The 23838-nt window shown below is 35.7% G+C and overlaps 3 protein-coding genes and 1 long non-coding RNA gene across 4 annotated transcripts; 2 read left to right on the top strand and 2 right to left on the bottom strand.

Moving 5' to 3' along the window:
* Window positions 1-4330: 4330 nt before the first annotated feature.
* On the bottom strand, window positions 4331-8283 carry LOC111210704. The gene is made up of 4 exons (XR_002661955.2): window positions 8161-8283; window positions 5828-8079; window positions 4613-5713; window positions 4331-4451 (listed from the first exon to the last, which is right to left on the bottom strand). It is a non-coding gene; the product is annotated as an uncharacterized LOC111210704 (long non-coding RNA).
* A 7716-nt stretch (window positions 8284-15999) lies between these two features.
* On the top strand, window positions 16000-16494 carry LOC111210706 (glutathione S-transferase T3-like). The gene has a single exon (XM_022711208.1). The coding sequence runs from the start codon at window positions 16000-16002 to the stop codon at window positions 16492-16494; it is 495 nt and encodes a 164-aa protein (XP_022566929.1).
* Window positions 16495-16561: 67 nt separating this feature from the next.
* Window positions 16562-16903, top strand: LOC106378601. Its single transcript, XM_048755823.1, has one exon. It carries the CDS (start codon window positions 16562-16564, stop codon window positions 16901-16903), a length of 342 nt encoding a protein of 113 aa, XP_048611780.1.
* A 709-nt stretch (window positions 16904-17612) lies between these two features.
* On the bottom strand, window positions 17613-20204 carry LOC106382020 (ABC transporter G family member 19-like). The gene is made up of 2 exons (XM_013821977.3): window positions 19352-20204; window positions 17613-19222 (listed from the first exon to the last, which is right to left on the bottom strand). The coding sequence occupies exons 1-2, from the start codon at window positions 20058-20060 to the stop codon at window positions 17775-17777; spliced, it is 2157 nt and encodes a 718-aa protein (XP_013677431.2). The 5' UTR covers window positions 20061-20204; the 3' UTR covers window positions 17613-17774.
* Between the last annotated feature and the right edge of the window lie 3634 nt (window positions 20205-23838).

Here is a 23838-nt window from a genome sequence, read left to right as displayed (position 1 = left end):
ACAAGATAACTGATCATCCATTCCTCATTCGTTTCATCTCACTAACCATTATTGATGAAGTCATCATGGGTGCTCCTGAGATCAATCTCCAGTCAAGATTAGACTGTTCGAAATCTCCAAGTGATTGCGAACACAAACCTAGAATTCCCAGGTATATTATCATATTGAATATGAGTTTATATTATGTTTCAATATCATAACTGATATTTAAACTCGCAGATGTGGTTGGGCAAATCCGTTCTGTCCAGGGATTTGACCTCACCAAAGAAACAACTTGAGTCGTTATCCGTCTCCTCATTGATCCGTAAGAAACAATCAACACATAATTCCCTTTATATTACTGTCTATATTGTGCTAACATCAATAATCAAAAATATTTCATACCCAAGATTTGTGGTCGTCTATTTAGCTCTCTTACTTATCAATCTAAATTTACACAAATCTTTATTTTACAGCTTAAAAGAAACCACAATAACCCAAACAATCAAAACACCAAAAACTAGAATCCCATAAAAGATGAATCATTAATGATCACCTCTCTTTTTGTCTGATCTTACAAATAAACTTCAAAACAAATATACCAAACCAATCAACTCAACTAAAATTCAACGACACATACATTGAGCCAGCTAGCTAAACAAATACAAACTACAGGGCCAGCTATTTAACAATTTACAAACTTACTTTCGCATATGCTTACGAAGACGACAACCAACATCAGTGAAATTACCTAAATAAAAAAGCAGAGTAAGTTACAAACTCTGATAAATACAACTAACAATGATTATTGTTTACATATTACTCATCAAATAATAAGAAACAAATACAACCACACCAGCAGATACAAGAGACAATCCCAACAGATACAAAGGCGGCAACAACATCTCCACCTGCTCACTCCTCTTGTCTTATGAAAATAGCTTACATGCTCAATGTCAACAGACCAATTCTATTGTCTTCTTATGAGAAATGCATATATTCGTTTTAATGCCCAAATAGTAATTATCACTCATTTTATAGTTATTTCTACAAGTATTCATGTATTTGTTTTAAAGGTCCGATAAAAGCAACAAGTTTAAAAAATAAAAAAAAAGATATAACCAACATAATAAGAATAAAAAAAATATTACTTAATAGTAATACACACAACTTACACAACTAAACTGGAGAAAAAATATCCTGAAACCTTAATATAATTTATGTAATCTCAACAGTACAAGTAAAAAATTAAAAAGACAAACAAACAATAAGTATCAGTGACACAGCAAGCAACACCACGAACTATACCAATCACATTACTAACACAGTTTAATCCTTCATGAGTGGAGAACAGTACATACATAGTTCATCATCACAACTCTAACCCCATAAAAAAAACTAGAAAAACAATGATCAACTCAAAACGCAAAATTCACAGCTACATTAACCCTAACAAATATTGAGATGAAACAAGAACTCTGTCCACAACCCCGCGCTTGCGCGGGGGCAATGCTGCTAGTATATACAAATAAACTGGTTAAACAAAAGCGAATCAAGCCAGTTTTAAAAGATACAAACTATTAGGATAACTCCTATATATATATATATCTTGATATAATGTAATTAGTCCTATTCCTTATCAACAAAGGAATTCTCTTTGTATAAATAGGGAGCTATTGCTATTCTAATAAGACAACACAAATTACTGCTCTAAATGATTTCATGGTATCAGAGTCTTTCGATGTTGGGACACCTTGAGGATGTTATTCCCACGATTGTCCACGCTTAAGCCTGAGGAAGGGTGTTAATGAACGAATAAAGTCCCACATCGGTCACTGAAGAATCAAATAACTAATATATAAAGAATTAGGATCAATATACTTATCACCAATTGGTTTTGAGTTTAAAGCCCATGATAAGCCCGAATTTAACACAAATCTTGATGAAACATATAGGTGCCCTTGGCTCTTTCCTCTTTTAGGCTCCTCCCTTATTAATTTTCAGAACCTCTATGATTTCCTCCTAGAAGAACTCGGCCTCTACTGCTCATTCTTCTAATATGGATCCACCATGCCTCCTGTAAACCCTAAGCCTCTCACCGCCTATGTTCATCCTCTCCATCCTCACACGCTATTAACCCTTTTGCTTCCCAACCGCCTCCTTTGTAGTCTAATCCCCCTCCAACTAGGGCTTGGAAGGCCAACCCTTGTTTAATATATCCCTCAAGTGAATGCGATCACCATATTCTCCTAATTTGATATATGTTCACAGAGCGTCACTCAATCTTGAAAGTGAAGATTAGTAGACTGTGAGATGTACTGACTCAGCTTGTGGACAGAAATACTAGATAAAGAATCTTCCCAAATAGTTCTATGTACAGTGTTTGATTAGGAAGAAGAAGAGTACCTGTCTCAGAGCTTGAGATAAGTTGATGATCCATGGGAACTGCACTCTGTTTACAAGCCAATAAACCAGTTTCATGCAAGACGTCTTGTAATAAACCTCAATAATAATAAAGACGCTGAGGAAGCAAAAGAATGGTCAAAGAAAACCATGATTCTAATGGGTGAATAAAATATGGATAAAATATTGGAATTATTTTGGTACAAGGAAATATTGCATGAAGTAGAATGGCCAGAAGAGTATTAAAGGTTTCAGAAAATTCAATAAGCATCTGGAAGCCAAAAATAGAAATGGAAGTGTTCGAGCATGAGAAGTCAGGACAACGGACTTAGACAAGTATTGGTTTCTGTAGTACACATTGAATCGGTCAGATTATATGTTGCATTGGTCGAGAAACTACTTTCAGTATTGGAAATTATTGCAAAACAATAGAATGGAAGGACCGCAAGTGATGTCGAGAAAATAACCGGATAGCATGGTATGGAAGGCCAAGTGATGTTAAGATTCTCTAGAGGTGCTTCAGTTTTAAGTTTAATTTTTGAAAGAAACAACGGTACGAAAGATTCTTCGGGAATTTTCGCGGGTCAGAAATGCTCGAAGTTCGTCTTAGATCGTTCTAGAAATCTTGTAATTTTTTTATTTAAGTTGTTTGAGTAGGATGAACTTAAAACTAATTTATAAGTGTTTTGGTCTAGGAAAGTAAGTCTTGGCCAGAAAGAACCATTCCCGACATTCTGGATCAGACAACACATTTGGAGTTGAATGCAGCTCGTTCGGATCCATATACGACATGTTGGGTGCGTCCAAAAGCTTCTGGATGATGCATATGTCTGCTTGTCTCCTTCAAGCACCTGGAATAGTGTCTCCCCTTCACTGGACAACCCCCAAGCTGGCCATGTTGCATTTTTATTGGCTGGTTTGGTGGCCGGCCACAAATCTTATTTTTTTAGACAAAATTATGGTTGCTTACCAATCTTCCTCCCATTGGTGATTTTGGGCGGTCAGGCCACCTCATGCTTACCACCCACGACTAAAACCCTCCTCTTAGATCATTATCCTTACCTATTATTCCCACACTCCCTTATTTTATTCTCACACTAAAACTCAACCATAGGAAGCCCGAGAGCACCTGAGCCTTAAGGTAAACCTTATAGTCTTTAACTTTTCTTTTATATTTAGTTTCTAATTCTTAGATTTATGTTTAGGTCCGGAACATCAGGAATCCGTTTGTTATAAGATTATTTCGATAGAAGTTCCGAGTCGTGCCGGCTGCGAGGTAGAGGAGATAGAGTCGATAAAAAAATTGTGCTGAGGCTAAACCACTCAATCGCCAAGGTGAGTCTTGGTTAAGGGTTGTAATTGTTGAGTATTCGGTTAGAGTTTGAAATACAAGAGTATTGATTGATGCTTTTCTAGGTTGCACATTTAGAAATATAATGATAATGATTGATGCGTGTAAAAGATATTGGGTTATATCTTTCGGGCCTTGGCTTGTGGGATATAACATATTTGTGACATATTGATATTATGATGATGCATATGATTGTATGATTGTGTTATATCATTTGGGCCTCAGTACGGATGGTATAGCATGTTTGGGCATGATTGTAACGTTATTTGTCGTATCCATGGACTTATGTCAACTTTTGTTGAGGAGTGATCTTTGAGGTTCCAACACTTGAGGAGGAGTGTTGTGAAAGTTATTGGTCCACCCGAAAACCGTGCCTTAATTGGGGCCGTACCAAAACTAGTTTCGGGCAGGACACAAAGACACGGTGATAGAGTAGCTACTGTCAACCGTGTAGCTTCATGAAGATGCGGAAAGTGTGTGATCTGGACCATCAGATTTTTAGAGTTTGTGTCTGTAACACCCCGAACCGTTTTAGACATCAGTCAGCCAATCGGACAACAATCAAATAAGAACATGCCCGAACGACCTTCCTCTGCCAAGTCTGGAAATGTTACAACGGGTTGAGAATAGACTTTTAAAGTCACAAAACATGATTCTGTAACCCAAAATATCCATTCATTACTTGTTTCCTCTAATCTTCAGTCTTAGGCTTTGCAACCTGTACCGATTCATAGAGGTGTGTTAGGTCGGACAAACCTAATATCAGATTCAACACGTCTCGAATATAAAACATATTTTATTTCATATATATGATATGAAGTTTACAAGCCCAAAATGTTATACATAAGGTCCATGGACACAGTCGAAAGAAACACATACATTCTTATATATTGAAACGAGTGATTAGCAAAAGATGTCCAATCTACACCAGCTCCTACAGTTCTGCGATAGCTACGGTTCTTCCTACTGGTCACCTGCAAGAGATCGTGAGGAGTGAGTGAACTAGTTTCACCCAGTGAGCCAGGGTTCCATATCTAGCATGTACAACTACCCGTCATCTCAAACTCAACCCCAAAAACAAGCAAGACAGGTAGTTCAACAATCAATGTTCAAATATTAAGCATGAATATTAAAACAGGAATCAATTAAACAATAATAAATCAAAACATTATTTACGAGTGTCAGCACATAATTCTTCCTCCACACAAGGGACACCTGCAATCCCTTCACTATTACACCACACAGGCGTAGGTGCTCGGGAATTGCCCGGTCACGGTCCTCAATCGGAATCGCCGTGCCCTGGTCCTCTATCGGACTTGCCGAGGGCTGTCACATCCACATGTGACAATCGGCCTTGGTGATCAAGCCAAGTTAAAATGAGCCCACCACTTTCCGGACCACAACCGGCTTAGTGGTACCATTTGATGAAGCAATGACCTGCAACTATTAGAACTACCACGAGGTTCTCACACAATAGTACAAACACGAGGTACATACAATAACAACATACAGTAATCACACAGTCACAATAACTCGAGTGCTTAGACTAGTCTTGTTATCCACTTAGCCCAAACATTATCTCAAGCCTCAGAACCACAACTGACACCTAGACTGGTCTGGCTTTCATAGCTCAAGAACCGTTTCCGATGTCAGGAACCTGCATTAAAAATTCGTTAACAAACAATTAACCGTGACTCACAGTGATTAACCGATGTGGCTTGACTTTCTGATTCTGAAAGTTGAAAAAAACCTTTTTATCCATTCCAAACTATTAAAACTACCACGAGGTTCTCACACAATAGTAAAACACGAGGTACATACAATAACAACATACAGTAATCACACAGTCACAATAACTCGAGTGCTTAGACTAGTCTTGTTATCCACTTAGCCCAAACATTATCTCAACCCTCAGAACCACAACTGACACCTAGACTGTCTGGCTTTCATAGCTCAATAACCGTTTCCGATGTCAGGAACCTGCATTAAAAATTCGTTAACAAACAATTAACTATGAATCACAGTGATTAACCGATGTAGCTTGACTTTCTGATTCTGGAAGTTGAACAAAAACCCTTTTTATCTATTCCAAACCTTCGTCTTGGCTCCGTGATATTAACCCCGTAATTTCGTAGTTTAACTCATCTTGATTCTTTCAGTAACTCTCTAATACTATATACCTTATTTTTCTTTTTCTTTTTTCTTTCTTTTTTTAATTTTTTTTTTTTCTTCCTTTCTCTTCTTCTCTCTTGGTCGTTGATGTTGTGAGAAAATGGAGAAAGTTCAGCCTCCTTTTATAGACAACCTTGATGTATAACATTATGACATCTGTCACACTATCCATTAGCCACATTTAAGAAAATATGACTAAGCTTCAAAGGCATCATGTGCTTCATGCCACGTTCATATGACTAATCTTCAAAGCATCACTTGTTTCTTTTATAACAAGGCCACGTACTCATTAGAACTATGAGTAATCACTTACTTCTTTTCCTGCTTCATTCTTTAACCACGTGGGCATACATTTGTGCATGAGAATTAAATTAATCATCAACTTTTCTTCTTATTTGACATGTCCTCCTTCTCATTTTTCTTAAGAATGATTAATTAACCAAACTTGGTGGCCAAGACTCCATTCTCATTGGTCATTTTACTCCTTAAAAAAATTGCTTAATTATCCAATTAAGCTATTGACTTACTTTCAATGACATTGTATAACTAGTCAAAATTCTGACAATTCCACTTTCCGTCGATACTATTTTGCGCTCCGTATTCTATCTTCATAAACTTTTATTTTCGAGAATAAATTACGAACTCGTAATAAATTCTCTAAAATAAATTATTTAAATTATTTATTTAAAAATAATTATTCCTCATGAAGACGGGGTATTACAGTGTCTAGAGTCAATAGACGCAAGAAGGGATATGAAATTTCCTTTTCATTTGGCTTTTGAGACTTCATGTATAGAGCCGATGTGGGTGGGAAAGGTGTATTACTAATGGCAAGGAGCAAGCCTCGAAGATCGATGATGATTTAACCATTCGTGAAGAGTAGATGACTGGATTACTTGATTACTTTATATTTGCATTGCATATTATTTGAAATAATTTATCTTTGCTGCTTGATGATTGATGCATGCATAGTTAGGGGATGATTAAATTATTATGGAACCTTCATTCACTGCGAAGATTAGTTGTTCATTAGAACCATAGGGGTATCTCGGATTGCAAAGGAGCAGTTCTGCTGGCGTAGTGTATGTTCCTTTTGCGAAGGAGTATGTATTGTACTATGTAATACATTTGAAACTGGTGCACCCTATATATGTTTGATGTTATTTGAACCTAAGTATTATATGAATAATAAAGGTTTGCGAAAAAATGCTTGTGTTCCATATGATATTATTCCTAGTCCACGATGAACCAACTAAGGGTTTCAAATTCGGATTGAAAAGTCTTAATTTGGAATCGTTAGGAAACATGTTCTCTGTCCGGGTCAAATGTTTGGGCATGGTGGTATCACCTTCGATCTGGTTAAAGTTCTCTAATTCCTCGTGTATGTCCTTGTTTGATTGTTACACGACAAGCTAATTAACTTTGATTTAATTCTGATGGGCGGTGTTACAAACAAAGGTGGTATCAAAGCATGCATGGCTCTCCATGTTCCTATGAGATCTTATGGAATCCTATTTTCCAGCTTATCGAGTAAAAGAAGTGTAGCAAAAGGCAGATTAGGAAGCCAGCATGCTCCTTTATTAGGACAGTTGATATTATAACTTATCCTTGTTGCTGGCACAGTTTGTTATGAGATGTTTGGTTATCAAGAGTCAGAAGAGGTTCAACCAGGTAAAGGACAACCTGAATTTGAGAATCGAGTTTAGTACTTGGACAAAGCTCAACGAATTTTTATTTTTCTCTCCCACATTTCGTTACTTGATCTCAACGATCTTCTTGATTTTTTTCCCATCTATATCCAAATGAACAACACCATATCACTGAATCTTTAGTTGTTATCAGTTACAAGATCACAAAATAGCATCTCTACGTAGCTCGTCCGTATGGCTTCCGGAATAAGTTCAAGCATTCAAGGAAGCTACGGTTTACTGACAGTCACACTGGTTTTACTTTTGTCTATATACCAATTAGAACGCGAAGAAAAAAGCAAGCTGAAAATACTAAACATGTTTAGTTACGTCAGACTCTTTTGACCTGTTGATATTGTAATAGTTACAACATAATTGCATTGACAAACTTTCAGCACGACTACAAGGCATATTACCTGCAGTCAATTGAAAAAAATCTTTAACCTCTCATATATCAAACTGAAATTTGCTTTCCTGTTCCAATACCTACAAGTGACAAGAGATACATATACATGAAATGTCAGCAAAATATTCTATTATATTCCAGCATGTGTTAAAAAGTATTACCTTGAGACGTGAAGTTACTTCAAAAAGAAGAGCAAAAATGACTGAAATTTATTGATAAACTCAATTGAGAATGTCTTCTAAACGACTAATTTAGGAGATCAGAGGACAGAGAACTGCAACATTTTCAAGGATATAAATTCAAATTGGTTCTACGATTTGCATTTGAAAACAAATTCACATTGGCAACTGAGACAAGTTAGCGCAATGGAGTACATGTACATGGACCGAGGATAATGGATCATACAATAACTGAACCAAAGGAGCCATAACATGATAGTTGGTGAAACGCCCTGCACACAAATTCTAATGAGAAGCTGTTGCTCTACTCTTGTTCCACATGCATGAGTGATAATGCTCGCATCAAGGCCAATATTTTTATTCGCGCTATTCAACAAGGAGATTTTTCTCTTGGAGGAAATCATACTTTGGCCAAGAGACGTATCACTAAGTAAACTATCATCTTCCTTTCTTCAAGAGAAGAACATGGAGTTTCTTTTCTCTAGATTACACTGAAATAACATTTAATTACCTAAACAGCATTTACAAAAGAAAGTTTAAGAGATAACAAAATTGCCTAAATCAAATTCTTTAAATCAAAGGTGAAACCTTTTCATCCACAATTCATAAAAGCTACAAAGATCACAGAGCCTAATCTAAAGATCGTCATAGGTTTTTTTATCAAGACCCCACAATACTTTCTTATTCAATTCGAATCTGGATTTAAAAAATTCAAAGTTCTTACCTTTTCGTTAGGATTACTAAGCGGCTGTTTGTTTCACCATTTGCCATCTCCATCCAAATGATTCATTTGTATGATTTATTCAAATGATCCATTCAGATTTTTGTGATTGTTTGTTTGTCCATCCACATAGCTCATCTAGATGAATCATCTAAATGAATCTTATGTTGGTTTCTTTATTTTTATTTCCATTCAAATGAGTTTAGTAAAGAAATTACCAAAATATCCTTGTGTTGATTTAATCATATGTTTAATATTAATTTTAACTATATTACATTTAATTATTTAGTTTAATATATTTACATTAGAATTATTTTAAAATTAACGAGTTTTCTTTTTGCGGTTTGGGCGGGAAAGCAAGTTTTTTCGGTTTTAGCGAGAAAACACATTTTTTATGTTTTGGCGGAAAACAAGATTTTTCGGTTCTGGTGGGAAAACGATATTTTTCGGTTTTGGCGGGAAAATAAAAATTTTTGGTTTTGGCGAGAAAACAAATTTTTGCGGTTTTGGCGGGAAAACACGTTTTTGGCGAGAAAACACGTTTTTGCGGTTTTGGAGGGAACCACGTTTTTGCGATTTTGGCGGGAAAACACGTTTTTGCGATTTTAGTGGGAAAACGCGTTTTTGCGGTTTTGGCGGGAAAACGCGTTTTTGCGGTTTTGGCGGGAAAATGCGTTTTTGCGGTTTTGGCGGGAAAACACGTTTTTGCGATTTTGGCGGGAAAACACGTTTTTGGCGGGAAAACGCATTTTTGTGTTTTTGGAGGAAAACACATTTTTGCGATTTTGGCGGGAAAACATGCTTTTGCGGTTTTGGCGGGAAAACGCGTTTTTGCGGTTTTGGGGAGAAAACGCGTTTTTGCGGTTTTGGCGGGAAAACGCGTTTTGCGGTTTTGGCGGGAAAACGCGTTTTTGCGGTTTTAGCGGGAAAACGCGTTTTTTGCGATTTTGGCGAGAAAACGCGTTTTGCGGTTTTGGCGGGAAAACACGTTTTTGGCGGGAACACATTTTTATGGTTTTCGCGGGAAAACGAGATTTTCCGGTTTTGGCGGGAAAATACAAATTTTCGGTTTTGGCGAGAAAACACGTTTTTTGGTTTTGGCGGGAAAACACATTTTTTTTGTTTTGGCGGAAAAACACGTTTTTGCAATTTTGGCGGGAAAACACGGTTTGCGACTTTGGCGGGAAAACACGGTTTGCGACTTTGGCGGAAAAACATGTTTTTTTGTGTTTTGACGGAAAAATGTATTTTGGGGTGTTGGCGTGAAATTTTTTTTTTTGTGATTTTGGCATGAAAACATGTTTTCGGTTTTTGCGGAAAAACACGTTTTTGCAATTTTGACGGGAAAACATTTTTTTGCAATTTTAGCGGGAAAATGCGTTTTGGGGTTTTGGCGTGAAAAAGTAGTTTTTAGCACGGGAAAAAATGGTTTTGTAGTTTTGCTAGTTTTCGTTTGTGACAAAAATGATATTATGTTTAGGTTTGTAATTTGTGAATTACATTATACTATTTTGAATGAACCATCTCCATTCAAATGATCCAAATTGGTTCAGCTGAATGGACTTTAAAATTAAGCCTAAATTTCCAAAAGTCATCTGGATGATCCATCTGAATGAGTAGCACTTTTAGTGTCTAAGCAAACAAAACTCTCATCTTCATCTAGATGGCCCATCCAGATGGAGAAACAAACAGGCCCTAAAGAGACGAAACAGATGAGAGAAAATTCTGGCGTCGAAAACGGCTTGAACTACCGCTTCAAATCCACAAGCGAAAATCCCTAGTGCTGCCGCAGATTGCACGAGGATACAAGAGCTTTTGGTATGGTTTCTGACTATCTGGTTTTTGACCTCGAGAAGGGATTTGAATACCAGAGAATCGACTCACCTTTCAGAATTTGGCTCAGATTAAAACCTAATCCATAGAAATTTTCTATGTGTTTAGATCCATTTGCGGTCCTAGAAAGAACCTTAAAGAGAGAAAACATATTTGAAGAAATTCAAAATCAAGAAGTGTAGGATTTTGTTTAGGTTGCGACCGGTAATTACGAGAGAAAAATGGAGTAATTATAAAAGTGAAAATGAGAGGAAAGTGAAAAAGGTGAAAAAACAAAAATAATAGTAGTATTATACGTTTGACCAAAAACAAATAGTAACAAGCGTTCATATATTTCATATAAAAGTACCTAAAATAAAAGTAAAAGAATTTTAGTCGAGAGTACAATTTAAAGTATTTTTTAATTTTATTAACAGTGCCTAAAATAAAAGTAAGAGAAATTTACATGATTGGTAAACGTTTAGCTGCGCCTTGACGCGTGTTTCATTGATTGCCGAGCAATCGTCCACGTGGTGGGTGACAAGTCAAGCTTTCTTCCTCAACGGTTTCTCTCTTCTGGGCTTACGGTCCAAGGAATTATGTAAAGTTGGTATGTTTGTTTCGACCTTTAGTCTTCTTTTCTGTTCTGGGTTTTGTTCCATTTTGGGCTCTGACTCTCTGATAAAACTTAGATGACAAAAACAAAAAAAAAAAAACGTTTAGTTGAATTCCAAAGTAAATTTTTTTTACGCTAAAACATTTACTCTAACATGTACATACAGTCATACTTTTAGTATTATTTTCATATAAAAGTATTTCAAACTCCATAGAAACTAGATTTTAACAAAATCTTGTAGACATTGAATAACAGTTAATTTGAACTCTTTATAACAAATACTCAATCCACAAACAGTAGATTTCATTTAAGATTTGAATTCCATTAATTTTCATTGAATTCACTAATTCAATAACATCCCCTTATTATAAGATAAATTTATTTTAGTCAATAGTTGAATGGAACAGTCGTAATACTTCTAATAACATAAAAAAAATTGTTTAAGAATTGCGAGGAGAACCGTGAGAACGACGCATATGCATTGAAGTAAAGGTTGTTATTTAAAAAAGAGAAATTAGGAACTGTACCAAAAGACTTTTACGTATTTAGCGATATACCCATTGCATCAAAATTGTCACTGTTCGAAGTGCCTTTTTACATTGCTACCCCTACAGCACAAACATCTCATTATCCGCTAAAATTGTAGACCAAATCTTCTATTAGGATAGGCAAAGATCTATCACTCTATCACGTTATTCTCTTATGTATCTTTTGTCAGGTTGCATTTCATTTCACTGCATTACAATAGAATTTAAAAAACGAAAGATTAAGATTTGAGATTTCTCTCCCATTTAGTTCTACTATTCATCGAAACCAGTCACCGTGACGGTCAGTATGGGGGAGAAAGACGGAACGCAGACGGCTGCTGCGTCTTTGGTGAAGCTCTCCTCCGCTGCGTCTCCAGTGAATTTCTCCATTCTGCGTCTCCAGTGAAGTTCTCCGTTGCTGCGTCTCCAGTGAAACTCTCCGCCGCTGCGTCTCCGGCGAAGTTCTCGGTCTCTGTGTCCCTGGTCAAGCTCTTGCACCCTGTGTCTCCAGTGAAGCCTTCCGCCGCTGCGTCTCCGACAAAGTTCTTCACCGTTGTTTCTCCACTTCGTATATATGTTATATATGTTGTACGGTTGACATGTCATATAAGATCTTCTTGTTCGTTAACCGTGTAAATGCTATATTGACTCTATAACAATTTGACATTAAAAAAAAATCGGATTTTAATCTCAAGTAACTCATTTTTTAAAGAAGTATATATAATATTAATTGTCTAACAATTTGTCGTGATCAATGAAAACATTGCCTAAACATTACTCGTATATTCATTTCATATGTCATAGTTATGATCTTGATTCTTATAAAGTTATGTGCCTGTAATATGGAGTCAAATTCTTTGACCGGTCAATATTTACAACCGACGAGTAATTCTAACAATACCCGGCTAAGATGAACTATAATACATTATCGCTTAGGGTGAACGGACAAGTTATCCGGTTAACAAGATATATAAGTGTATAAGAAATCAGTTTGTAGATAATTTGTTTACACTTACGTGGAGGTATAGGGGTAGGGTTGGGAATAAGTGTGTTGGTATAAGGATTTAGATAACCACACCAAACAATACTACACCCGAAACCCTTAATAATAAATGCTTAACCCAAACAATAAATCCAATGCCCTGAACCCTAAACCCAAAATACTGGACCCTAAACCCAATAGGAACCCTGAAACCCAACCCTAGTGACTAAACCGTAAATAATAAACCTAAAATACTAAACCCTAAATCCAAAATACTAAGCCCTAAACCCAATAGGATCCCGGGAACCAAAAACCAAATGTCTAATCCCTATTGTATTTAGGGTTTAGTATTTTGGGTTTAGGATTTAGGGATAAGGCATTAGGGTTTGGGTTCAGGGGTTCCTATTGGTTTTAGGGTTTAGTGTTTTGGGTTTAGAGTTTGGGGTTTAGTGACTAGGGTTTAGGTTACTATTGGGTTTAGGATTTAGGGTTTAGTGACTATGGTTTGGGTTTCGCGCGTCCTATTGGGTTTAGGGTTTGGTATTTTGGGTTTAGGGTTTAGTATTCAGGACATTGGATTTTTTGCTAACCTATGTATCTGTAATATAGAAACAATCGAATTGTCCAGTCAATAGTTACAACACTCGGTTCACTCAGAAACTATCTGGCTAAGCATATATTTTAAACGTTAACGCTTTAGGTGAACGGAGATGTTAGCCGGTTAAATCGATAGTAAACTGTATACAAATTTATTTTTCTACATACCTTGTTTACACTTACATTAGAACAGAGGTGGTAAAGTTGATAATAAGGGTATAAGATTTAGGATATAGTAATAAGGGTACAGAGTTTAGTGTTTGGGTTTACAGTATAGTAATGTATAGAGTTTAGTCTTATCCTAGTTAGAAGTATTATTAATGATAAATAGTATACGGTTAATATATATTGTACCTGGTGAAAATAAAATATTGGCCTGCTAATATTTTATGGTCTTGTCATAACAATCACATACACGGCTAATATATATTGTAGCTGGGGCAACAAAACTTTTGGCCGACGAATATTATATTTCCATATCTAAATAACAAAAATAATTAATTTTGTGGCTACAAATGATCATTGTGATGGCTCAGCACTCTTCGAACTTAGGGAGAATCATGAGAGTGCTGATGAAGCGAACAACCCCATGAATGTTCAAACTTCTGAATGTTTTAAATCTGCAGAATTCTGGTAAAAACAGACAATTACACATTAAATTGATTTACCATGTGTAGACCGCTCACATTTGGTCAGTTTTTTGGAATTCATTAGAAGAATAAAAAAAGAAGCAGAGGAGAAAGTAAGATGAGGAAGTAAGAGTATGAAGAAAGAGAATAAAAAAAAAATCTCTGGCAAATCTTTTGTTGGATTTGGGTTACAGCTGCGCCGTATGTTGTATTTTGGTTACCGATGCAAATTCATATAATCTAAATGAAATCTTTATATTATCTTGCTAAATCCACCTAAATATCTTATGTCGGAAAAAAATACCCTGTGAGTCTAAGAGCAACATTAACCAGGGTGCTTAATGGAGTGCTTAAAGATTTTAGCATTTAAAAAAAACGAAAATTACGTAATTATTGAAAACATGGCGCTTAATTTAGCTTCAGAGGAAGCGGAGCTTATGAGACACGTGTTGCACCTTGGTTTCTCCTCGTCTCTTTCTCTTTCTCTTTCTCTCTCACTCAGGAAACCAAAGCGTCTCTTGTGTTCTCTCTCGACGACTCCGCCTTCGTGTTCTCTCTCTCGACGAAATCGAGAATCGACGGTGCTCTCCCGTCGTGATCTCTCTCGACGCCTCCGTGATCTCTCTTCGACGCCTCCGTGATCTCGCGTTGCGATCTCTCCGCGACGCCTCTGTGATCTCTCCTCGTCATCTCTCCATGACGCCTCTGTGATCTCTCAAACTCCGCCTCCGTGATCTCTCCTCCTGATCCCTCCTCGAAGATTATCTCTCCTCGACGAATCAGTCGAAGATGATCTCTTGTCGTCTCTTTCGCTCCTCGACGACTCTGCGGTGAATCTCTCGGCGACTCTCTGTGTCGATCTCCTCCATCTCTCTCTCTCGACGGCCCACCTCGATGAAGAACCACCTCACATCTCTCTCTGGCCCGGAGCTCTCCTCGACATATCTTTCCTCTCTCTCAGGCCCGGAGCTCTTCTCGACGAAAGGTAAACTTAAGAAGTTTTCCTTTTATGTCTGACTCCTTGTTTGTTATTTTGATTAGTTTGTTCTGTTGGTTCCTGACTCATGATTTGTCTCTGTCTTTGTTTCTTCAGATTGACGGATCAATCTACGAAGGTTCGTCACAGAAGACGACTACTTAAGGTTCGTTGATATGTTGTAGCTTCTGCTCTTTGGTTATATTCGTTGCTCGTTTTTACATAGGTTCAAGTAGTATGCAATGAATTGATATGCTGTAGCTTCTGTTCTGGTCTGAAATGGTATAATTTAGCTTCTGCTTTGGAATTTGATCTGAATTGTTTAAGAGTTCAATTATATGATATAGCTTATGGTCTGAATTGAATCGAGTGTCATGCTGTTACTCATATTTGTTTTGTTTCTGTTTGTTTGTCTGTTGAGCTGCAAGGATCAAGCTAGATGAGGCAGAATCGTCAAAGCAGAGGAGTGCATTTGCTACAAAAATACAGGTATATCTCTTCATCCTGTATAGTTATTGATGTTGGTAGGTAGTTAATGTTTTGGACTGTTCGCATTGATGTTGGTAATAAATAGAAGTGATGTGCTTTGATCTGTTGAAATGAAAAAAGGCTTGCGTGTGATTGAGTTAGGTGGTTGGCGCTTGGTGTTTGAAATTGAATTGAATTGGCTATAATAAATTACTTGCATTGTGTTTGTTAATGGTTGTGAAAGTTAGATATATGTCAACTCGAATTGGATTGTAGTTAGTTGTTTTGAGTGTTTAATGTGAGTCACAATTTGTTATTTCTATCTTCCTTCTTTGAAACTCTCTCTTTATCTTCCAACTCCAACAGATTCCTATCTGTTATTTCTCTTTTCCATATTTGAAACTCTCTCTTTCTTTTCCAACTTCATCTGTTACTTCTCTCTTCCATCTTTGAAACTCTCTCCTTCTCTTCCCACTCCTATTTGACTTTGGATATGGATTTTAATCCATTTTGCGAGTCTGCAAATTTTGTTGACCTACTAAACAGTCAACAAAATGTGGTCTTTGGAAACGTGACAGACAGTGTTTCACTCTCTTCCTCCCAATCTCCCTTCTTTGCCAGTCAAGGCCCCGAAGCTTCAAACTTTGCTGCTCAAGGCAGTCGTAAAGAAAGAAGAGCCTGGACGCCTACTGACGATGTTGTTCTCATCAGCTCGTGGTTAAACACGAGCAAAGATACCGTAGTAGGGACTGAGCAAAGGTCGCTTGGATTCTGGAAAAGAATTGCGGCGTACTATAATGCCAGTCCTAAGCTTGATGGGTCTGAAAAGAGAGAGGCAGCTGACTGCAAAAATCGTTGGCAGAAGAACAATGACATCGTTTGCAAGTTTTGTGGAGCTTATGAGGCTGCGAGCAGGGAGAAAACCAGTGGACAAAATGAGAATGATGTTCTCAAATTAGCCCACGAAATCTTCTTTCACCAACCATAAAAAAAAGTTTACCCTCGAGCACGCTTGGAAAAAGTTGCGTAATGACCAAAAGTGGTGTGAGTTGTTTATGGCTAAAGCTGAGGGAAGCTCTAAAAAGAGGAAGAGTGTGGATGTTTCTCACTCTGCAAGCTCTAAAGCAACTGAAGTAGATTATGGTGGCGATGATGAAGCAACAACTCGTCCCCCGGGAGTTAAGGCAGCAAAAGCGCATTCTAGGAAGCCGCTGGTTGATGGGAAGGAGCTGGCGAAGTTTCAGACAATGTGGAGCATGAAGAAGGAGGATTTGGCTTTGAAAGAAAGGTTGTCTAAGATCAAGCTACTAGACACTCTCATTGCTAGACAAGGAACACTCGTGGACTATGAAGAAGATTTGAAGAAGAGACTCATTAATGAGTTGATGCCTAATTAGTTAAGTTGATTGAAAGGTGATTTGGTTGAACATGTATGGCGTAAATTTAGAGGTGATGAAGACAACCAATGCGCTCACATGTTTTTTTCAAATTAATCTCGTTTATTGTACTAATCTTTATTTTTATGTTTTTCTTTTTAAATCTATGTTTAAAATGTTATCTTTTAATATTTTTTATTTAATAAATAAATTTTATCTAAATTAAATAAAACAATGTTTAATATTTTATTTTTTAAGCACCCCATAATAAGCACCTTGCATTGGAGGATCAAAATTTAGAAGTTTCTTAATGAAATGCTTAACACATATTTAATAATAAAAAAGTGATTAAACACCTCATTAGGAGTGCTAGGGATAATGTTGCTATAAGACCTGGAAGCTGAGTCTTCGAGCGTCCATGGTATTGCCGTCTTTTTGATTCGTTACTGCTTGCCACGTATGCTCATCTTTTCCTTCGTTGGCACTTTCTTAATTTCGTGATTTTCCACCTAAATTGCTCTTTAAAAAATTCTATATGATTAATATATAGAAGATCTATTAGATAAAATGATGTAGCGTACTTTTCATCGTCCAACCAAACTTTTCATCGTCCATCCAAATGCAGAGAAGACTCTCTTCTTCTTTGATTTCTTATTGTAAGACACTTCCATAAATGACTTGGAAAAGTATATAAAGTATAGAAAAAATACACAGAGATGGTGAAAATAAAAAGAATACATAGAGATAAAATGATCATGTTAAATGTTACTACTATTAGTATACAAAAAAAAAACAAGAAATAAAACACCGTTCGAGAAGCTAATATTTGAAAGTTTAAAGCTTCACATAAATATGTAGCTAACGCACATGCTTATTCGTGGGGACTACTACCTCACGTCCTCTTATTTTTGCTCCCAAACAGTAAAGCAAAGTAAAACAAGATCCTGAAAAAGAGGCCACAAGCAAACGTAATCCACAAGCAATCCCACTTACTCAATTGAGTAATACTTTGCTGTGCAAGTAAGTCAGACCCAGTCCTTAAGCATGTTGACTCCGTTATCCTCTTCCTTAGAGACATTCCCAGAGTTTGAAGGAGCTTAACCTTCCCCGAATCAGACATTCCTCCGATAAGAGTACCATCGAACACTTGAACTCCCTTAACAAAGCAACGAGACGGGTCATCAAACTCGTTGATTAAGACAGCCTCGTAGGGAAACTTGAGCAGTGAAATGTAATGGAACCACATCCAGTAGATTGGTATACGATCTCGGTTCACGTAGAACCCACTCAAGAGTAAACAGTAAGCGAGATAGGATATTGCGACCATGTAACTTAACATGATGTTGGGAAGAACACCAGATATGAAAGTAACAACAGATGATCCTGACCAAAACGAAGCGTAGATTATGAGGATATAGAAGAAGAAACCTTGTAACCCACCGTTCAAACCAACGGTCCAGAATGTGATGGAGGCAAATACTATGGACGGGGCTATTAACTGAGGCATGGTCACTAGAGAATGAGATATGACGTATGAAGATGTTCTGTAAGCGTTGTGTGTTGTCTCTCTTAAGAAGATGTAACGTTCTTGGATAAAAACAGGGACATTGTCTAGACAGCAATAGAACATTGTGGGCATAACGAATGCAAAGAAGGTCAATCTCTCGTTTGCACCTCTTGGAGTATTGTCTAGCTTCCAATAGACCGTGGCTAATAGAAAACCGGTGACCATGACGGTAGCTATCCTTGTTCCGACAAGCTCAGGCATTCGAATCCAGTTTTTCATGTAACGTTTGGCTAAGATGAATGTTTCAAACAGTGACGGGTTTGCGTATGAAGATATTGTTTCCATAGAACCGGACGAGCCTGAGACTAGTTTGCCTCTAGAGACACTTGCATCGATGGCTTCTTTTAAGGACAAGGCTTGTTGAGATGCAGTTTGTGTCGTGTCTCGAGCGAATTTCTTTTTCTGCCATCCTTCGTTGAAATCTATTAGCTCTCTAGTTCCTTCGGTGGACTCTCTTTCAAGCTCTCGAACTAGGTCAAGAGCGAACTCGGTGATGTTCTCTCTCTCCGGGATGGGATGACCAAAGTCGGAGAAGAAAGACGGAAGACTAGCCGGAGGTCCATTGAACATACTCTTGCCACGAGATAAGATGATAAGACGGTCAAGCAAATCTAGTATTCTTGCACTAGGTTGATGTATCGACATAATTACGATACTGCCACTACGAGCTATACGTTTAAGAACTTGCACCACCATAAATGCGTTGGTGGAATCCAACCCTGATGTAGGTTCGTCGAGGAACAAGACGATAGGGTCATGGATAATGTCGATACCTAGTGTATAGAAAATTTGAGATGGATAAATTTTATATTCATTAAGAAAATAATAAGTCATACCTATTATAAAAAGGTTTTGAGATGAATTAATTTTACATTCATTCAAAAAAATATATATGTTCATACCTATTGATACGCGTCGCCGCTCTCCACCGGAGACACCACGGTGTCCTTCATCTCCTATTCTTGTATCAACCGCGCTTCTTAGCCCTAGTTGGTCTATTAGGGCATCAACACGTTCCATTTTCTTGGACTTGGACAAGCTTCTCGGGAGACGAAACTCAGAAGCGAACATAAGTGTTTCTTTAACGGTCAGCATGGGAAACAAGAGATCGTCTTGCATGACGTAAGCAGATATCACTTTCAACAAACTAGATTGCAAAACGTTATCTCCGTTTAGTGTCACGGACCCTCTAAGACTCTCCTTTGCAACACGTCCAGCTAATGCATCGATCAACGTGGACTTCCCAGCTCCACTTGCACCGAGAACGGCGAGGATATTGCCGTCGCATGCCTCCCCGGAAACATCATCGAGTAGAGTCTTCACCGAAGTGGACGAGAAACCAAACCGTTGGCGAAGAGTGACACTGTATTCGAGGTTGTTGAAGGCTAAGACGAACGGTACAGCTGGTGGTACGTGTAAAGCATCGATATCTATTATGTGATGGGAAGTATCATCGCTTTTGGTGATGGAGTTGGAATCTTCCTTCCGGAAACTGTCGCAGTCTTTCAATAACTCGACGAGCGTAGGTGATCCGTCGGGGAAGATGTACGGTGTTTCCTCCATAACACATGGCATGGTAATTTTTCTAGCACTCATTGGCAAGCTCATCATACGGTTTCTCAATAATGAAGGGATGAGTAACTAGTAGTTAGGTTCAGTATTTATAAGTGGATGCTCATTGCCTAAAAACCCATGTGGATTTCTTAAAAATCAAAATAACAAAAAAAAATTAATAAAATGTATTTAAATGATTAAAATCCCTTATATATTAAAGGAGAAACATTGTAATAAATGCATTCACACTATAATAGACACGTGACAACCTCACTGTGATTTGATAATAAGTACGCTAACGCGTTCACACTGTATTTATAAATGTGTTCACACTATATACTTTGTATTTTTTAATATAAAACTCACATGCTTGGTTTCAATAAAACTTTGGATTTTTCTGTTCGAATCAAAACAAATAACGAATCAAAAGCTAAACTATATATATATATATATATATATATATTATTTTTATTGTTTACGGATAAAGTTGGGAAAATATTTATAAATTTTGATTTGATTTGTTATCCGTTTTGATTTGAACAAAAAAATATGGATATCCGTAACTCTACGAAGCAAATCAATTACTAAAATACAATATATAAAAAAAAAGCAAATCACAAATACCAATATTTTTAGGAACGGATATCTACTTCGATCTGTTATATGCACGTACAGAATTATATATATATATATATATATGTGTGTGTTATATATATTATAGTTTATATAAGTTTTACAATATTTTTATGAATTAAATTTATTATATTAGGTATTAAAATTTAAAAAGTTAAATAATATTTTATTTTTGTAATAAAATGTTATTATTAAAATTTTCAATTATTTTTAAATTTTTATTTTATCTACGGATCAAATCAGATATTCTTTAAAATTCTAAATCATTTCGGATATCAGAGTCACCGACTATCCAGGTGGCTAAAGATTGAATCGACATGAATGCCTCCAAATACCGGGATATTCGAGATCTGCCCACCTATATTTACGGATACAGTTTATTTTTCTGTATATGAAAAAAATTCACTAATGTCAACGCCTTTTTAATTTTTAATTTTTAATTTTTAATTTTTCATTAATTTTAATTTTATCTTTCATGGATTATTTTTAATAAAAATGTCATTTAATATTAATTATCAATATCTTTATATATTTGTCAAGTATTTTTATATACTTTTACATACACATACATGTGCACCTTGATGTGAGCACCTTATAACTAAGTATTTACCACAACTGAAGTATCTATTTTTTTTTGAAGTTGAAATATTTTTTTCTTAATGGTTCTTTCACTACCGACCAAATTGTAGTGAAATGATTTGTCTTAATAATTTTATTTTCTTTTTCTTAAACTATTATCCGTTTACAAACTATGATATGAAACCATTGGTTCGACGTGACGACTATCTAAAATTCATAACATGAAAATAAACAAATAGTACTATTTTTTTATTTTTACCAAAAAAAACTAAAAAATCAAATATTCTAACCGAATAAACTAAAATAAATATTAATTTAAAATAATAGTTATATTTTAGGAGATTAAAAACAAAAAAATAACTTAAAACCGAACTGATATCCAAATTAAACAGATTTAATTTGTTTTTATTAAAAATAACGAAACTAATAATCATATCCCGCGCAAGGCACGAGTTATTACCTAGTCTTATATATTAAAACAGAAGTCACAACCTTGATTCATGTGTGATTATTTTAAAAATGGACCTAAATGGACATATTCCTAGAAAGTCATGTTACATTTAATCCATAATCTTATCATTTAAATATTAGGCTTACAATAAATTTTTATTTGGCTATCAATAATTGGATTTAAACAATAGATGATCCATTGGATTTATAGATAGTATAAATTAAATATATATAATTTAATGTTGTAATATTATACCTTCATATGTTAAATATTTAAATATTTGTCGATGTTAACTTTTAAAATTATAAAAAAAAATTTAGAGATAACAAAATCATATTATCTAACAATGTATATTTACTACCTTAAACCAATGAAAACAAATTTTATACTATACAGTTTATTTTAAAAATTAAACAAAAACTAAATGTTTAATTATTTACTCGATAATATAAATCTATGAAGCGAAAAGTTTAATTTTTTAAAAACTTTCTAAATTTGTGAAATGTTACAATATCTTTGAATATGACAATAAAATAATATTTTACTAATCTTTATATATATAGTTAATTTTAATAATGAAACAATAATCCAAAAAAAAAAAAAAAATATATATATATATATAGAAGAAGATACAAATACATGTGAAAGTATGAAACAATCTATTCAATGAAAAAAATACCGTAAACTTATTATGTTTTTAAAATTGATAGACACATATATATTATAATATATATCAATTTAGAATTGAAAACAAAATATTTATATAAAAACAAATGAAAACAAAAATCTGTGCGGTTGCGCGGATCGAAATCTAGTATATTTTTAAAATTAAACTAATATGAAAGTGGTTTTATTTTTTCTTTTAATCTTAAGAAATTATGTGACAGTTTTTCGTTGGGAAGAGAATGAATATCGGTTCTCTCACAATTAAAAAAATATTGGAAAAAAGAATGAAAATCGGATTTCATTAGAAAATTTAACCGTCGAGAACATTTTCATCTTCGTATCTTCATCTAAATGTCTTTTTCAAGATATCACGTCTACATAATAGTTACTTAATTTAAATTAAATAATTTTTTATTTAAATAGTAATATTTTTTCTGAAAACACTTTTTGAGGTTCTGAGCGATAAGTTGTAAACTATTTGGTGTTTTGACAGCTAAAATATATATATATGAATATAATTTGTGTGATGCATGGGGAGCCACGACGTAAGCAAGTTAATGTGTGGGGATCGCAAGATGCCAAGATTCAATATTGATATAAATGTATCGGGTAACCCATAATCATGAGCTTTATATATATGTAGATTCGCTGGAAGGATTGGAAGTCAATGCTCAGTTTGGCGTCTCCAACTTTAATTCGAAATCAAAGTTTACCTACCATGCATATCAGATGGGGACATCAACCAGATTGTATTCAAAGCGATGTTTTCTACATAGATCCACGATTTTTTTTTGTGCGATGTTTCTACATAGATCCACGATGCCTTACCGTCCATAATTAGTAATAGTTTTTGTCGGCATGAGAACTTCAACGGTTGGAATTTTTGTTTGAGTTACTATTATCATCCAAGACCGTTAGTTACGTCCTACCTTAATTAACCTTTTGTTTCAACCGAATTTATTTATATATTTTTTTCTTCTAGAAACTCAAAGTTAGAACTGATGTCGTTTCTCCGGTCCCAAATGTGATAGTAGAGTGATAAGTAGGGTCCCGTGAGGTCCATTCTGAAGGCTCCACCAGATCTTTTGCCAATAATGGCTACTGACTTAGCCATTAAATCTCCGATTTTGCATTGATTTAATTAGAACTACAAAAGTGTTCAACAAAAAGAAAGAGAGGATAAAATCAAAGGGGGATATCCTCTTTAGAACAAGATGCAGATGCGGTTGATGTTGTGGGTGCAGCTGATGTTGCTAAAACGAACTAAATCATATATACATATTTCTTTTATTAAAAAATTCATACATATGTATTATTCGAAGATATAAGATGTTTGCCCTGAATTAGTCGCTGAAGTAGTTGCTGACGCACGCAGACGACGACGTGTTGAATGGTGAAGACCACATAGATGCAAGGTGCTGAGCTGGAGTCGTGGAGAATTGAAGAGCAAAGGAGTATCTTGGAGAAAAGGCAAGAAGAATAAACTTGGAAAGTAAGTTTATGATT

This window comes from Brassica napus, chromosome C4 (genome assembly GCF_020379485.1).
Source record: "Brassica napus cultivar Da-Ae chromosome C4, Da-Ae, whole genome shotgun sequence".
Classification (NCBI taxonomy): domain Eukaryota; kingdom Viridiplantae; phylum Streptophyta; class Magnoliopsida; order Brassicales; family Brassicaceae; genus Brassica; species Brassica napus.
This window is presented reverse-complemented; position numbering and strand designations above follow the sequence as displayed.

Excerpts from the sequence above, each read along its gene's own strand:
- LOC106378601 (XM_048755823.1), top strand. The coding sequence starts at position 16,562 with ATGGCTAAAGCTGAGGGAAGCTCTAAAAAGAGGAAGAGTGTGGATGTT.
- LOC106382020 (XM_013821977.3), bottom strand. The coding sequence starts at position 20,060 with ATGATGAGCTTGCCAATGAGTGCTAGAAAAATTACCATGCCATGTGTT. Across the intron at positions 19,223-19,351 it reads GCGGCGACGCGTATCAATAG|GTATCGACATTATCCATGAC; the intron begins GTATGAACATAT and ends TCTATACACTAG.
- LOC111210706 (XM_022711208.1), top strand. The coding sequence starts at position 16,000 with ATGGATTTTAATCCATTTTGCGAGTCTGCAAATTTTGTTGACCTACTA.